Here is a 16543-nt window from a genome sequence, read left to right as displayed (position 1 = left end):
AACACTGAATGTAAGGCTAATGGACCCATTCCACTTGGGTGTTATGTTTTCGAATTCCAGACCACTTTTCATTCCCTTGAGATTACTATTCCTTGTTTGAGTCGTATCCATATTCATGTGTCTTCTCATGCACAACCATTAAACAAAGAAATGATACTCTAGGGAATGACATGTGGTCTAAATTGGGAAAACAGTGGATTAAGGCTCTTTGATAAAAGATGTGCGCTGATAAACATCTTAATCTCCCCACTACATTGTCTCATTCCCAGACTCCACTACCTACCATGTAACAGGGAATAAATAGTCATACTAGGTTAGTCCGTCTCTAAACCTTTCCATTACAGAACGTCTTGTGTCCTGTATCCCAGGCATAAACATCTTAATCTCCCCACTACGTTGTCTCATTCTCAGACTCCACTACCTACCATGTAACAGGGAATAAATAGTCATACTAGGTTAGTCCATCTCTAAACCTTTCCATTACAGAACGTCTTGTGTCCTGTGTCCCATGCATACACATCTTAATCTCCCCACTACGTTGTCTCATTCCCAGACTCCATTACCTACCATGTAACTGGGAATAAATAGTCATACCGGGTTAGTCCATCTCTAAGCCTTTCCATTACAGAACGTCTTGTGTCCTGTATCCCATGCATACAGCTGGCAGGACCTTGAGCAGTACACTTCATTGCAGTTGGCACATCTCTTCAGCTTCTCTCCTTCTCCTTCCATACAAACGGCACAACGACGGATAGGCTCTATACCAACATGTTCACGATATTTTACTAAAATCTGCCAAAAGCAAGTTGCAAATCATTAGTTTTCACAAAGGAAGTGAATGCTTGTTTTGAATGAATGTTTCTCACCTTCTTTTGTTTAATTAACGATAAACGAAGGTTTAAACAAAAGAAGGTGAGAAGCTCGGGATAAAATCGCATGCGTACTGCAAACGATTCTTTAAAACTATGAACTGGCTCATTGAATCTGGTCTAATCTGATTTACATGAGAAAGAATTCAGTTTCTAAGGGGAAGACTCTATTGTCGTGCCTTATATCATGGCTGCAATCACATGGCGGTGCAACGCCTCAATGAAATAAAGTTGTACATTACTGTACTCCTATACACAGGGAGCCCATTTTTGACGACTAACATATTAAGTCTCGAGACTCACCTCTTGGTATAACGATCTTACGTTGTCATCTTTGTATTTCTTACGCATGCAGAAAGCTATGTCGTTAAGAGCTTCATGGTAATTTCCAAGCTCTAACGAAGCTCGAGCTCGACGATAAGTCGTCTTGGTTAAAATCTTGGATGCCTCGTCGTTCTCTGAATAACATAGACTTCCATAAATTGACAAACTTCAAACCTTTTTTTTAGTATCGACTTTGTTCGTATTCCTTAATAATATTTTAGTTGGGCCCTATTATGGCTATACAAAGCAACCGCCGAAATATATCCGAAAAATAAGTACGTACCTTCCATAGATCTCGCGATAGCATATTTGCAGTCCACATAAGCCGGCCCCCATTCTTTAACTTTTAAAAACGCCTGAGCTCTGTTGCTATACAGTACCGCTGGAACCACCCACCTGTCAAATAACAAACGATAATGTATCTTAGTTACCAAAAAAAAAAAATCTATTGAACCCTGCGACCTTTGAGCTGATCTAAGTCAAGGCACGGCTAACTCACAAATCAATCCCTGAAACAACCTCTGGGCTGATCTAAGTCAGGGCATGGCTAACTCACAAATCAAGCCCTCAAACAACCTCTGGGCTGATCTAAGTCAGGGCATGGCTAACTCACAAATCAAACCCTCAAACAACCTCTCGGCTGATCTAAGTCAGGGCATGGCTAACTCACAAATCAAATCCTCAAACAACCTCTGGCCTAATCTAAGACAGGTCACTGGTGCCTAACTCACAGATCAAACCCTGAAACAACCTCTGGGCTGATCTAAGTCAGGGCATGGCTAACTCACAAATCAAACCCTCAAACAACCTCTGGGCTGATCTAAGTCAGGGCACGGCTAACTCACAGATCAAACCCTGAAACAACCTCTGGGCTGATCTAAGTCAGGGCACGGCTAACTCACAGATCAAACCCTGAAACAACCTCTGGGCTAAGTCAGGGCATGTGAGTGCACTACCTTGGTAGGTCCATTTTTAATACAAAATTAAGGAAGTGAGAATTCAAGATACCCTACCACTTCCACTCATTATTCGTTCCTTTTTTTGCAGGAGGGCAGACTTCTATGGCCTTGGAGTAAAAGTCTATGGCGACCGAATACTCCTCATTTTTGAACTTGTCGTTACCCATATCCTTCAAACGTGCTGCTTGCTGCTCGTCCAGGGTTGCTATGAATTCATGGCGCGTTCTGCCAAAGTGGATTTCTTCTTTTCTCCAGCTTGTATTAATGAATTTTGCAATTAGTATAATGAATAGGAAGGAATATTTTTTGAAATTATTTCTTAACATTGTCAGACCAATGTCAACAGCAGCAGCAAAAGTAGCAGCAACTGCAGTAGCAGTCACAACAACAACCAACAGCAACAGCAACAACAAAAGGTGAAAAAACTTTTCATCGCTAATTACCCCCTGCAAAGTACACCAGTGGCGCATCTCAACAGAGTCGAAATAAAAGAATGTGAGCAGCAACAACAGCAACAACTACAGCAGCAGCAACAATAACAGTAACAACAGCAACAGTAACAGCAACAACAGCAACAGTAGCAGCAACAACAGCAGCAACAGTAGCAACAGAAACAACTACAGCAGCAGCAGCAACAACAACAGCAACAACAGCAACAGCAACATTAGCAACAGCGGAAACAACAGCAACAACAGCAGCAACAGCAACAATAGCAGCAACAGCAGCAACAACTACAGCAGCAGCAATAACAACAGCAACAACAGCAACAGCGGAAACAACAACAACAACAGCAGCAGCAACAACAGCAACAATAACAACAGCAGCAACAACAGCAACAGCAACAGCAAATCAAACAATCAATGAACAACTTTATTGTGTCTAAACTTCTAGGGTTCCATAAGTGGTAACCCTAATCAGGACACCAAACAGCAGCAGCAACAGCAAACGGCAGCAGCAACATTAAAAAAAACAAATTCAAATTTTCCCAAGAACATATACATGTACTTCAAATTACCTGGAGCAAGTCTTTGTTAAGTTCTGTTTAAAGGTCTTGAAAATATGAACCTATTTGGCAAAATCAAAATCATCATCATCATCATCATCATCATCATCATAATGGGAAGTTCTTGTAAAGCGCATTCATACAACATCTCAATGCGCTTTACACTAATGACAAGTGGAGGACTTTACGGGCTGCATATTAAGGCAGCTTACAATCATGAGTGATTTGTTAGTACATTAGTGTTATGCCTCCAACCAGGGATAGGCTGTTAAACCGGGAGACAATCCCCAACTCAAATAGAGAATCTTATTCTTGAGAGAATCACATGTGGTCTGAAATGGGCAAAACATTATGCCGAAGTAGTTAGGTCCATTATAAATAACATTATAAAATAACTATTATAAATGCCGCGTTCTGATTGGTTGAGAGCGTATGCTTTATGAGAGCACAAAGCACGTGCGCGGATTTTCAGTTGCATCATTCCTCTCCAAAATAACGGTTATTGTAATTTGTATTTCATAAAAGAAATAAAAAACTTGCTTGCTGTGCTGTGTGGAGCTATAAAATACTTGGGGAATGACAGAACACTTGAGAAGTGTCGAGAAGCACTCCACAACACGTCAGGCTTCTCCTAACACTTCTCTCGTGTTCTGCCAACCCCCGCGTGCTTTATAACTGCACACAACACACACGCGCGTTTTCTGTTTCTTCATCATCGTAAAAGAAGTCCCAGAAGTCCCTTATATCATATTTGTAAAAGTGTCTACCCCAAGACATGTTACTGTAAACTTTAGTGATTATTTTAAACAATATTATGGTAAGAAGATATAACTAGCTAAAAACTAGTGTGAGCTGCGTCAGTGTTTCTAATGAAACAGTAATGATGAAAAGGTAAATTATACACCGTGAAAAGATGAAAAAAACTGACGTTTCGGACGCTCCTTTACTCCAACGAAGGACTAGCGTCCGAAACGTCAGTAAGTTTTTTCATCTTTTCACGGTGTATAATTTACCTTTTCATCATTACAATATTATGGTATAAAAGAAGCCTCATTTACAAAAGGTTAGTCCCTTACGTCATATTCGTAGAAGTGTGTCAGCAATAACATGTTCTTTGGGGTGATGCCATGCTGGACCAGATTATCCCCAGATGACTGTGGGTTGTCTACCAATTGGACAAGGATGTGAATCAGGACGTTTTGAATCTGGAAAACAAATACATTTTACCTTGTAAACCTTCAAACTACTAATACATAGTCTCTCACTGCTGGACAACAGCTCAATAGTCCCTTTCACAGTTACCTGCGCCATCTTGAAAGGTAGTCGTGCCTTTGCATCGAAGCGAGACGAACGGTGAGCTTGCAATGATAGAGGCCTTTTTTAACACCTTGAACAATTATTCACATGTCTCTATCATTGCAAGCTCACCATTTGTCTTGCTTCGATGCAAAGGCACGGCTACCTTTCAAGATGGCACAGGGAACTGTGAAGGGGACTATTGCTGGCTTTCACTTAATAATTTCTTGTCTTGTGCAGAATATTCTTAGCTGATTGAATGACTAGTTTTTAATTCTTGGGGCACATGTTACGTCATAGCCGCCATCTTGGTTGACTATGCAAAGCATTTCTCATTAAGCTTCTCGTTAGATCAACTAAGATGGCAGCTGTTTTCTTGGTATTTATATCTCAAGGGATTTTCCGGTCACATGGTTGCGCTACAGGAATATACTTTTTCATGCAACATCCATATCAGTTGGAACAATAAATTCCACAACAATTCAATTTAAAAATCACTTTGCTTACCTCTTTATCATGGGAAAATGCAAAGGTTGCTAAGGACTGTATGATATCCTGTTATAAAACATGATAATTAATAATGTTAAATAATATAATCATAATCATAATTGATGATAACTGCACAAAATAATAATTGATAATAACAATAATTAATAATAATAATAAACCTTTTGCTGTTCATTAACGTAAATAAATGTCCAAAACACTGTATTGAATGTGTGTTGTGGTTTATTGTCTGCACCAAAACGTTAATGAAAGTTCAAAAACATTAATGAATCCACGCAAGCATATTCATGAATGTCAAATTCAATGCTAAATTTCTTAATGAACGTTCCATCGCACTATTGAGACTCCGTTTGCCTTATTGTATGCCTGTTCGCTCTAATGACAATGCTTCTTCGCTGCAATGAATATTCCTTTGCGGTTAATGAACAGCAAAATGTGTAATTAAAGTGAGGACATTTGAAACGTGAACACTTTGAGTTTTTTCAGGTTATCTAATGACAACGACAACAATAATAACAAATTGTTTTCAAAAATAAACTGATTTGTCATTGACACAACTGACCTTATTTTCCAAAACAGCTGCCCTACACCTTCCCCCAAGGTTTGACAGTTGCAAGATCACAGCAAGGAAACTCAAAACTAGATCACGATCAGGAACATTAACTGAGGATAAGACAATAACATTAGAAAATGTTGAAGAAAAAAAACGTACAGTAATATTAAGTTAGAATCCTTTTTACTGTATTATGGCTAATATTTCATCTTTGAGATCCAAATTACTGCTGTGTCATTGATAACAGACTCATTTGCTTAAGGTTAGTCTCGTATCCGTGTCTAAATATTCACAAATATTAATGGTAAAGTAAAGAATGCACAACTTCAACTTCAAGGTTACACTGTACATGTAAATACCATCAAGGACTTACTGAATAAGGAAAAGCTGTGCCCAAGGTCTAGAATACACTTATTTCAATAAAGTTAGTCACCAAAAACCTAGAAAGCTGAGATTACTGAGCATCATGGGAAACTTTTCATATCAAAAAAGCATATATATACAAAGCTTTTTTAATACAAACTGCAGCTAGATGATGCTCAGAAGAGGTGAGACTGTAACCGGTAAAAGATTTGCAAGTCCATGAACTGTTATCGAGTGGTTGAACGTGTAAAATGAATCTACCCATAATCCTTGTCGGCCTCAGCTATATAGCTTTTCAGGTGACTAATTTCATTGAAATAAGTGTATACAGAACGAAGCCACTAGGCCAGAGGTTCATTTTCAAGGCTTTTTCAAGGCTTCTCCATTTACTTTTTGCACTCATTTAGCATTTTTTTTAAAGATAAGCAATCCATATATATGCTAGGATACCAGACTGTGGTCAGAGATATAAGACACCCCTGCTCTGACAGCCAATAACAATGCATGTTTTTTTTAGGATCCCAGACCACTGTGTAGTTCCAAAAATTATCCATACCCCCCTCACAAAGGAACTTTTTTAAGACACCCCCTACCCCCCTGAAATTCCGATTTTCTTCCATACAAACTCTGTAATTTTTGTTCTTTCTCTGACCCCCCTACCCTTCAGAAATTCCAAGTTCCTCTGTGGGGGGGGGGGGGGGGGTATGGATAATTTCTAGAACTACACATTAAAAAAAAGTAATACTCAAGAGAATGATTTGTTCCAACATGGGAAAACATTACACTCAATAGCCATGCAGTGAAAATGCCCCTGCTATAGTACAGCTCATGGGGATGTTAACATGTCCACGTGCAATTTCTGTGGGCAGTCACTGTGGTGACTGTACACTCAAGTGCGTGTATTGCACACAATAAGTCAACGCATGTAGTCAATGCATATTTGTGCCTTTTCTTATTGTCATACTGTTATAATGTTAAGAAGATATAACTACGTAGCTAAAAACTAGTGTGAGCTGCGTCGGTGTTTCTAATGAAACAGTAATGATAAAAAGGTAAATTATACACCGTGAAAAGATGAAAAAACTTAGTTAGTTGAAAGCAAAGCATTCATTAATCCCATTGGGACTAAGAGTGCCCAATAGGTGAATAAGCCGCATTTAAATGAACGCTTTGCTTTCAACTAACCCTTTCTTTTGTCTTTTGATTGTTTGTTTTTGTTTCCTTGCCTACCTTGTTCCCATTGGTTTCTTTTGTCTTATTTTATCATATGAACACTCCTTTCTACCGCCTCTTTCTCTTTTACTCCGATGAAGCGGACTAGCGTTTCGAAACGTCATCTTTTCACGGTGTATAATTTACCTTTTTATCATTACTGTTATGATGTTATAGATGTAAGCTAGCTTTGATGACTGACCTCCGTGTTCAAAGTGCTCGATGATACCATACTGTTCAACAAGCTGTAAAGCAACTTCCTCATTAAAACACAAAGTTGCCATGATTCTTAGTGAGATATCAATCATTTCAGAATCCCCATGCAGGATGACAGGTGCCTTTATCCATTTTACAATTGCCTATAGAGACATGAATCATTAATAGTTAGTTTTATATACTCTTATTAGACATGCAAAATGGTGCATCAAGGTTATTCTTTTACAGGTGCCTTTATCCATTTTACAATATTGCTTATAGAGACATGAATTATTAATTATTATTTAGTTTTACATGTATATACTCTTATTAGACATGTAAAATGGAGTATCAAGGTTTTCATTGAGGGTCGGGGATGGAAAAAAGCTCTGGTATTAAAACTGACCAAAATTCTCCAGCTTAAACAACCATAATCTCCTCCCATTTTTTTAAAACGTAATGAAAACCCTTCCAGGACTCTCCAGATGTAGTTCATAATTTTTTCTTATCTTTTTAAATGTTCATAAAAACCTTGTGTATATTTACAGTTCATGCATACTTTTGATATAAACTTGTTTTCAAAGACTAATTTTCTGTGTCTGTCATTCTGTTCTGCTATCTGAAAAAGAAATGTGATTAATTCATTGAATCTTCAAATTTTTTCAAAACCGTGAAGCTCTGGGTCAATTGAATCCCGTGCAGTCGTAACTCACAGATAGAAGTGGGATTTAGCTTGTTAGGTTTTGTAGAAGGAGGAAAGCTGACGAACAAAGAAAAAGTATCTTGAGAGAGACCTAACAAACTCTACTCACATGTGATGGTAGTGCCAGGGATCAAAGCCAATACCCAAGAGGTGTGTGGTTAATAAAGTACCACTACCTCATACCTGATTTAAATGATTGGGGTTTATTGCAGAGGAAAGAAAACCTTTATGGCATGGTGACTGCAGAAACAGCCCTGATATACATTTTCTTTTTTTTTTTTTTTTGCTGTAGTCAAAAACAAATCAGTAATACATAAATAATCAGTTGGTACTTTTACAGTGCAGACACTTGAACCATGAACAATTCAGCGTTTTTTTCGACATATTTGATAACTATCCAATCACAGCTCTCTGTAGAAACAAAGGACTCAAACATTTTTAGGAAAAGATGAAAAGTACTGACGTTTCGGACGCTAGTCCTTCGTTGGAGTAAAAGAGGAAGAGGTGGTAGAAAGGAGTGTTTATATGATAGAATAAGACAAAAGAAACCAATGAGAACAAGGTAGGCAAGGAAACAAAAACAAACAATCAAAAGCAAAAGAAAAGGTTAGTTGAAAGTAAAGCGTTCATTAAACCCGTTGGGACTAAGAGTGCCCAATAGGTGAATAAGCCGCATTTCTTTGGTCTTGCAACAATCATTGTTGCCATTAATCAAAGAAAGACCGAAAACAATGAAGTCAGAAAGAGAATGGTTAGCTAGATTAAGAGGCTTGGTAAGGATCTGGCTTCTGATTGGATGATTCAAAAAATGTTTAAAAAACATGGTTCGAATGTTCAAACAGTTTATTTTTGACTTGCATGAGTGGAAAATAAAGCAACTCGAAACTACTGAATTTGCACAATATTAAAAATCCCAGAGAAATATAATTTATGCTTGTTATACTTTACCTTTAGAATGATATGCCCAGCAGCTAACTGTACTTTTTTACTCCACTTCTTTAAAACATGATATGAAAGATCACTTCTACCAACATACTTTTTTCCTTCCATAAGTTCCTCATGCAGATAGACATTACGAACCCTATCAAGTTCTTTAACTTGGAATGGTTTCAACCCTTGTTGGTAAGCCTTGAAATGCATCTTTTGACAATTATCTTTAAGGATCAAATATCCGAACTTTGTCAAGCCGTTACAGAATATAACCCTCTCGCGCGCTTCCATACTGATTGTGCAGAGGGAACTAAGTCCAGTAACAGCTGGAAAACATGTAAGAATATCTACTGTTCCATCAGAGTAGTCCATAAGCAGTTCTACTGTGCCAGTCTCTACGATTGTTTTCGACTGAGTGTCCATTTTCTTTGCGAAATCTATCATTGATTTAAGAATGGTTAAACTGTTAAAATATATTGATTTCCAGGGAATTCCCTTGCATATGCTTTCATCCGGGATTCGTAGTTGCAAGAATTTTTGAAGAACTTTGAGGAGGTTGCACTGGTAGAGTACCCTTACAAGAGCATGAAGTATCTCAATACATCTCTCTTCTTCAAGCTGAAAGACAAAGAATTTTGAAAAAGTACTTTAAAATGTGTGTCACTGAAGATATAGAATATGTGCGCATGTGCTGAGTGTACTGAAGCAAGGGTTGCCAGTACATGAGAGAAGTGTTAGGAGAAGCATGAAGCATAGCGGAGTGCTTTATTAGTGAATGGAGCATAGTGTTGACGCCATCTGCGCGTGCAAAGTACTGCTAAATCCTGCAACCATCTTTCTTCAGTTTTACGTAAATAAATTCAATACCGAAATAAAATTAGCAACTATATAATAAAACGAATGAAACAGCTTTTTCCGTGCTCTGTTCAGTAATAATAAAGCACATAGGAAGCACCGTAATCACTCAAAAAGTGCGAGAGGCATGAGTCTACTGCAAGTGCTTCTCCTTGCACTTCTTTCGTGCTTATGCCACTTCCTGCGTGCTTTATTACTGAACGGAGCACGGAAAAAGCGGTTTTATAAAAACGAAGTTTGCTATCTTATGATAAAGTTTGAAAGGCTTCTTTATTTATATTAGTCCAGAATATTTATACAATTTTTTAAGAAAATTGATAAAGTATGTGGTCTTAACGCCCCCCCCCCCCCTCCCCTCCCTGCCAGGAACTTGGCTTCACGCTTTCATACCACAAACATTAGCGTGACGTGCCCACAATGCTAACAAAAAAACACGCAAAGGCATATGTTTTATACCCAAAAACACATGTTTTATACGCGAAAATGAAAAATTAAGTAAGTCTACACTTACACAAACCCTAGTTTCACCAAACTGATCGAGAAATTTGACGATTTCAGTGACGGATTTGACTTGAGCATATTGAAGATTTTCGTTTCTTCCCAACGCGAGTTCTACTGCTTCAATAGGACTGTCACCACCGCCTAGAAAATGGAAGAATCTTTCAGCTTTTTTCTTCTTAGCCTTCTCTGATACCTTCCGGACGTCGAGGATTTCTTTCATTGTTGCATCTACTTCGGATTTTTCGAGGGCAAACGTTTTTTTCGACGACATGTTTGTGTTTCAGTCAACACTCGAAATTCCAATATGGAGGAGATGGAGGATGATGATCTGAGACAAGCACCACAGGGGGCCCAAATACACAACAAAAGGTCTGATTGACGCAGCTTTTTCGGGTTGCAATTATGCTAATCAAAATCGCAAATACTACCTTCCTAAAGACAAAAAGATGTTTAAAACAAACCCTATTTTAAAGGAAATTTTTTACAATTTATTTTTTTCAGTTTTCCTTTCTCCCTATCCTCCAACGCAATTGACGTCATACTTCAAAGTTCTACTGAACCTTGACTACTCTTGACTACCTTGTCACTGAGAGGGTGTGCAATTTTTTTGTATTTGTTCTTTTTCTTTTTCTTCCTTTTTCTTTCTTTCTTTCTTTCTTTCTTTCTTTCTTTTTTGCTCGCCCGTCTACTATGTTATAGCTTTAATTTTCGAATAACTGAAAAATTTAAGAGGCAAATAGCTCCCCTCTATTTACTATTGATTTATATTTAATGCACGTTAAAATATATATACATATGTATACTTTTGCTGAATCACGTCTCGAGGTAACGACGTCGTGAGCGAAATGATTCGCCACAGGTAGCCCAAGCTTGGTTTCTGTGGTGTCCTGTTATAAGGAAATGTATGGGGAATCATCAAAAATTTCAATAAAATCATCAAAACGTGAAATAAAGCCTCGAAATTTTACCCTATCATTGAGAAATAGCACTTCTTTCGCTCTGCGTGGTTATTTTTTGAATTTAGCCCGTTTTAAGGATTTTTTCCCCCACCAGTAAGAAATAAGAGAAAAAAATCCTTAAAACGGGCTAAATTCAAAAAATAACCACGCAGAGCGAAAGAAGTGCTATTTCTCAATGATAGGGTAAAATTTCGAGGCTTTATTTCACGTTTTGATGATTTTATTGAAATTTTTGATGATTCCCCATACATTTCCTTATAACAGGACACCACAGAAACCAAGCTTGGGCTACCTGTGGATTCGCACGCTAAAAATAACGCGCCAAAATTACGTCATCGCAAACAAAGATAGATCACGTGACGTGGTGAGGTCGATGCTTACATTAGCCATTTTGGAAATTCCTGGTTCCGGCTTGGAGAAATTTTGCTCCAGAAAAAAAAGATTTTTAAGCTAGACAATAACGACTTACCGTCCTAAATGAAGTGGGAATACAAAGAAGAACATCCGTTTGAGAAGAGGAGAGCTGAAGGAGAGAAAATCAGAAAGAAATACCCGGACCGTGTTCCAGTAAGTCAAGCAGCTTTTCTGCTAAAAATGATGAATTTTCGTATTCAACGCGTCAAGTTTTCATACGTTAACTGCGCTGCGGGCTGTTTTTTCTCGGTATTTTCCTTCCTATGCACCTTTAAACCCTTGCTTATTGATAGGACAAGGACTGTGAAGCCCTATTCTTTGGATATTTTTCGTATTTAGTTAAAATTTTGGCTTTGATGTTGACGCCCCTTGTAGTTCAAAACATTGCAAATGGCGTAATCATCTTGTACGAAAATACGAATCCGTAGCAAACAAAAGCTTGAATATTTTAACCTTTCCTTTTTAAAAAACCCTGCAAAAATAATGTTCCTTATTCAAGGAATTAATATGGAATGTGCTGGGCTGTTTATGATATTTCAACTATTATTGTTTTTATTTACGAAGTGTACTTCGTATATCCTCAACTTTTGTTTATGTTTTGCTAGCATAAAATTTTAGAGAAAATACCTCTTTTTGTGCCTTAAAAATCAACTTTTCAATTCAAATTCCAAAGATTTTCTAAACTTCCGTAGAATTGTGTAAATAATTCCATCCAGATCGAAATTGAAAGTTCTGGAAAATTCAATGTATTCCCCAAAATATGTATTAGGTTTCGAATGACTTCTTTCGTTTTAGCTTGACAAATGAATTTCCCTTTTTGCTGTAAAATATTTTTACTGTTATAATTATTTGCATTCTTTACTGAGTTAGAAGCAGTTGTAGTAACGCTAGATCACGTTCTAATATTTGCTGAACTGTGGCATGAATTCGCTAAAATATATGTTTTTACACAAAAAATTAAACTTTTGTTTTTTTAAAAAAAGCAAGGAAAAAATTATTTTCAAAATCGCTTGTATTTGACCAGTTTAGTAGTATGGTTGCAGTATTTTTGTATTTGGTCTTCTCTTTTCCGAGATATAAACATTTGAAATATCAATATGCAAATGAGATGACGTAAATTCAAGACTAATTTGTTATGCAAAAATGCTGTTGTGGAAAGTACTCTGTTTTTTCATTTGCAAATCATCTTAAACTGAAAGATATGGCTTTGTACACTTTTAGGTTATTTCACTTGTAGAATGTAACGCATTCTTGAATTTACGTCATTTCATTTGCATATTGATATTTCAAATGTTTATATCTCGGAAAAGAGAAGACCACATACAAAAGCATTAAGTACTGAAGTACTAGAGAGAATGATTTTGATTTTTTCGAGATTGAAGCACCTGAAGGAATTTGCGCGCCCAACCGTCCAACGAATCATTACGAAACATACACGTTCCTGTTGACTAACTTCAACGTTTCGGCTGCCAGTTAGAACATGTTTTAGTGTCTGGTGTTCACGCTTAGTTGCAAACGACTGTATATCTCAAGAAGATCACCTGATGTTTGTCTGTTGCTCAAGGTTAACCTCAATTTTGTGCATAATGTTCATGCATTCCAGGGTACACCTATAGAATACCCATAAAGAAATGTAATATAGTGGGCTTCCTATGCACCTACACGTTCGTTGTAGGAATAAACTATCAAGTACCTTGGGGTAAGTTTTAGGGTTAGGATTGGGGAAGGCTTTGGTAGGGTATTCTATAGTTATTCCCATTGAAAGTGAAGGTCCGTGAAATTTCAAAGCATTTGTATGGTTGAAGTTGTGCATATAGACACAGATTCAAGGGTAATCCTGAGTAAATGAGTCTGTAATCAAGGAACACATCAGTAATTTGGAACTCTAAAATGGACTATTACTTATTTTCTTTCTCTTACAGTATCTCCTTGGGCTCCAAATCCAACAACCTTTTTTGATGTAGCTGCATTCTTTTTCTTTATATGTTAACTATTATTGATCTTCTATATCTTACCATCACAGGTCATTGTTGAGAAAGCCCCAAAAGCAAGAATCGGTGACTTGGATAAAAAGAAATACCTTGTTCCATCTGATCTCACAGGTAAACTTACTAATGTGAGGGTTATTCTCCTAAATACACATGTGTACACTGTCTAGCATACCATATCTAAGGGAAGCACAGGTGTTTGCCTCTCATTAATGTAACCCTGGTTTGAGTCCCTTTGGAATCTGTTTTGTAAAGTACACAGTTGGCTCTCTCTGTCACTCTATCTCTCTGTCTCTCTCTCTCTCTGGGCCTTTCTGTGAGTTCTCCATCTTGGAACGATGGGCAGTAAAATATTGTAGTGTTTCTCAGTAGCATGATTCCATGACATTTTCAGGAAACAAAGGTTTTCTGGGGCATGTGTCTGCTGTATATAATGTCATGGTAACACTTTGATTAACGTCTAGCAAAACCTTATTTTGTTGTGAGGATAAATACTAGGATTTTATACAGTAAAGTGATTATCAGGGATTCGCAGTAAGAACAAAGCTTATACACTCAATGTAGCATACACTGAACTTATAGATCTTTACCGAGTGACAAAAACACATTTCATAAATTTACAATTAATAAAAATTCTGTTGATTAACGGATATTCCAAGCGGGTTCTGAACATTGTTCGTTCCCGCCTGGTGTTGGGTAAAAGATCACACGCGGATTTGATTAAAATATATAAATCTAACACGACCTTCTCCTGTAAAGCCTCAGTGGCCGAGCGGTTGAGATCTCGTCTAGCAAACGAGAGGTCAGTGGTTCGAGTCCTGTGAGAACCCAACTGAGGTAGATTTTTTGATCTGCTTATACACTTGATGTAGCATACACTTAACACATAGATCTTTACCGAGTGACAAAAACACATTTCATAAAAGCATGAGTTGTTTACAGCAAACTCATGATGTCATTTTTCAGTCCTTACTTCAAGTTTTGGACTGCCTTGTAATAAATGAATTCTTTACTCTATTCTCCTATTCCCAGTTGGTCAATTCTACTTCCTGATTAGAAAGAGAATCCACTTAAGAGCAGAGGATGCACTGTTTTTCTTTGTCAACAACGTCATCCCACCAACAAGTGCAACAATGGGACAGCTTTACCAGGAACATCACGAGGAAGACTTCTTTTTATACATAGCATACAGCGATGAGAGTGTGTATGGTACTGACTAAATACAAACTACACAATATGTTTTATATGAAGATAAAAGAGTAAAATACACCCATCACCAGACCGGGGCATTATTGGAGCAGTGGAACCTAGTTGTAGAACTTACAGAGTACATGACTGTCTTTTTATTTGGTTAATGTATCGTTATACCCAATTCAAATCTACTGAGAATACTAACTTTGTCTATCATATTTACACGTCAGTGAAACATTGATATGGAAAGGATATGTAAATATCCATGAAGAAAAAAAGTATTCCCATTAGATTTGAATTTTTAAAAAAACACTGAATTACACAAATTGGTCTGCATCAATTATTGCTGATTTTCAGTCATTCCCAAGAGAATGGAATTGCTAAAAACACAGTGGCCATGTTGGTTAACAAAACAAAAGAGACTAAAGACAACTTAGGCACTCTTGTTGAGGTCAAATGAGAGGAAGTTATGAAAACCAGCAATAAATGCAAAAGATTTCTATGATATTTTATTGAGCAGTCTACCCTCTTGTTTCTTTCCTTCTTTTTCTCTCTTTCATCTCTCCTTTTTGCCTTGTTTATTTCAGCATTTTTCTTGGTCCTCTATTCCTCTTTCTTTCCTTCATTCTTTGTTTCATTTCTTCATTTATTTCTTTTCCCCCCTTCTGCATGTTGTTGCTTTGGGTAACAGAAACTTAATTCACCTCCTCAGCTCTGGAGCGCCCAAGCATAATGTTGTCCCATTTCAGACCACATGTCATTCCCTTGAGAATAATATTCTTTGTTTAAACTGTATCCATATTCATGTGTCTTCTCATATGCAACCGAGCAAAGCCTTAAACAAAGAAATGATACTCTAGGGAATGACACGTGGTCGGAAATGGGACAATATTACGTCAGAGCCGAGGAGGTCTATTGAATCATGAAAAGAATGAATTCAATATTTTAATTTAACAGCTTGACTGTGATGCTTTAGTATAATTTTCTAAAAAAGTGAATGCTCAATAAACTAGAAATATATAGTCTAACAATTCCCACAAGCTTCATAGTCAATCTACTGAAAAATCTAAATTTAAATCTAACTATATCAACCAATCACATATGATATTACTTAGTGCTCCATTATTGCCCCAGCGGTGAATGGGTAGGGAAGTCTAAAGTGTATATGAATTATTGACCTCTAGAGGATATTAGTAGGTCATTAAAATAGACAAAAATCTTTGTGTCAAGGTATTTTTGAGCATTACAGAATTCTTAAAACACTACAGTGAACTCTCGCCTTACGGACACCCCGATATTACGGACACCTTGCTATTACGGACATGAGAAAAATCCCCGACAAAAATTCTGACAAAGAAATGACCGTAAAAAGTGTCGCTATTGCGGACGCTCGCTATTACGGACATGAAGTGACGGTCCCGAGGGTGTCCGCTGTAACGAGAGTTGACTGTATTTTGATTTACATATGCATGTTTATAGGAAATGATAGAGTACACGTCATATATGGTAATAATGTTGTTTGTAGTTGTAACGCTCTAGTGTGCTGTAAATAAATTATGATACACATGTTACAGAAATGTCAAGAAATTACACTATTTAAATTAAAGTGCCTATAACGCCTAACTCGATATTTTCAGAATTGATTCTACATAAAGTGAATAGTTGATTAGTAAGATATTGTCATATAAAAGTTTTGTATATTTAATCATGCCTACAATGAC

At 37.2% G+C, this 16543-nt stretch overlaps 2 protein-coding genes across 2 annotated transcripts; one reads left to right on the top strand and one right to left on the bottom strand.

Annotated features, from left to right (window-relative positions):
- Positions 1–14: 14 nt before the first annotated feature.
- On the bottom strand, positions 15–10627 carry LOC116303015 (uncharacterized). Its single transcript, XM_089029417.1, has 12 exons — positions 10281–10627; positions 8933–9532; positions 7841–7900; positions 7289–7445; positions 5521–5621; positions 4959–5006; positions 4232–4360; positions 3168–3217; positions 2207–2407; positions 1477–1589; positions 1173–1327; positions 15–792 (listed from the first exon to the last, which is right to left on the bottom strand). The coding sequence occupies exons 1-12, from the start codon at positions 10539–10541 to the stop codon at positions 610–612; spliced, it is 2058 nt and encodes a 685-aa protein (XP_088885543.1). The 5' UTR covers positions 10542–10627; the 3' UTR covers positions 15–609.
- Positions 10628–11594: 967 nt separating this feature from the next.
- On the top strand, positions 11595–16445 carry LOC116303016 (gamma-aminobutyric acid receptor-associated protein). The gene is made up of 3 exons (XM_031712454.2): positions 11595–11796; positions 13667–13745; positions 14664–16445. Exons 1-3 carry the CDS (start codon positions 11707–11709, stop codon positions 14849–14851), a joined length of 357 nt encoding a protein of 118 aa, XP_031568314.1. The 5' UTR covers positions 11595–11706; the 3' UTR covers positions 14852–16445.
- The last annotated feature ends 98 nt before the right edge of the window (positions 16446–16543 follow it).

This window comes from Actinia tenebrosa, unplaced genomic scaffold (genome assembly GCF_029948245.1).
Source record: "Actinia tenebrosa isolate PJP-AT-01 unplaced genomic scaffold, QUT_ActTen_1.0 PGA_scaffold14__42_contigs__length_11649687, whole genome shotgun sequence".
NCBI classification, from domain to species: domain Eukaryota; kingdom Metazoa; phylum Cnidaria; class Anthozoa; order Actiniaria; family Actiniidae; genus Actinia; species Actinia tenebrosa.
This window is presented reverse-complemented; position numbering and strand designations above follow the sequence as displayed.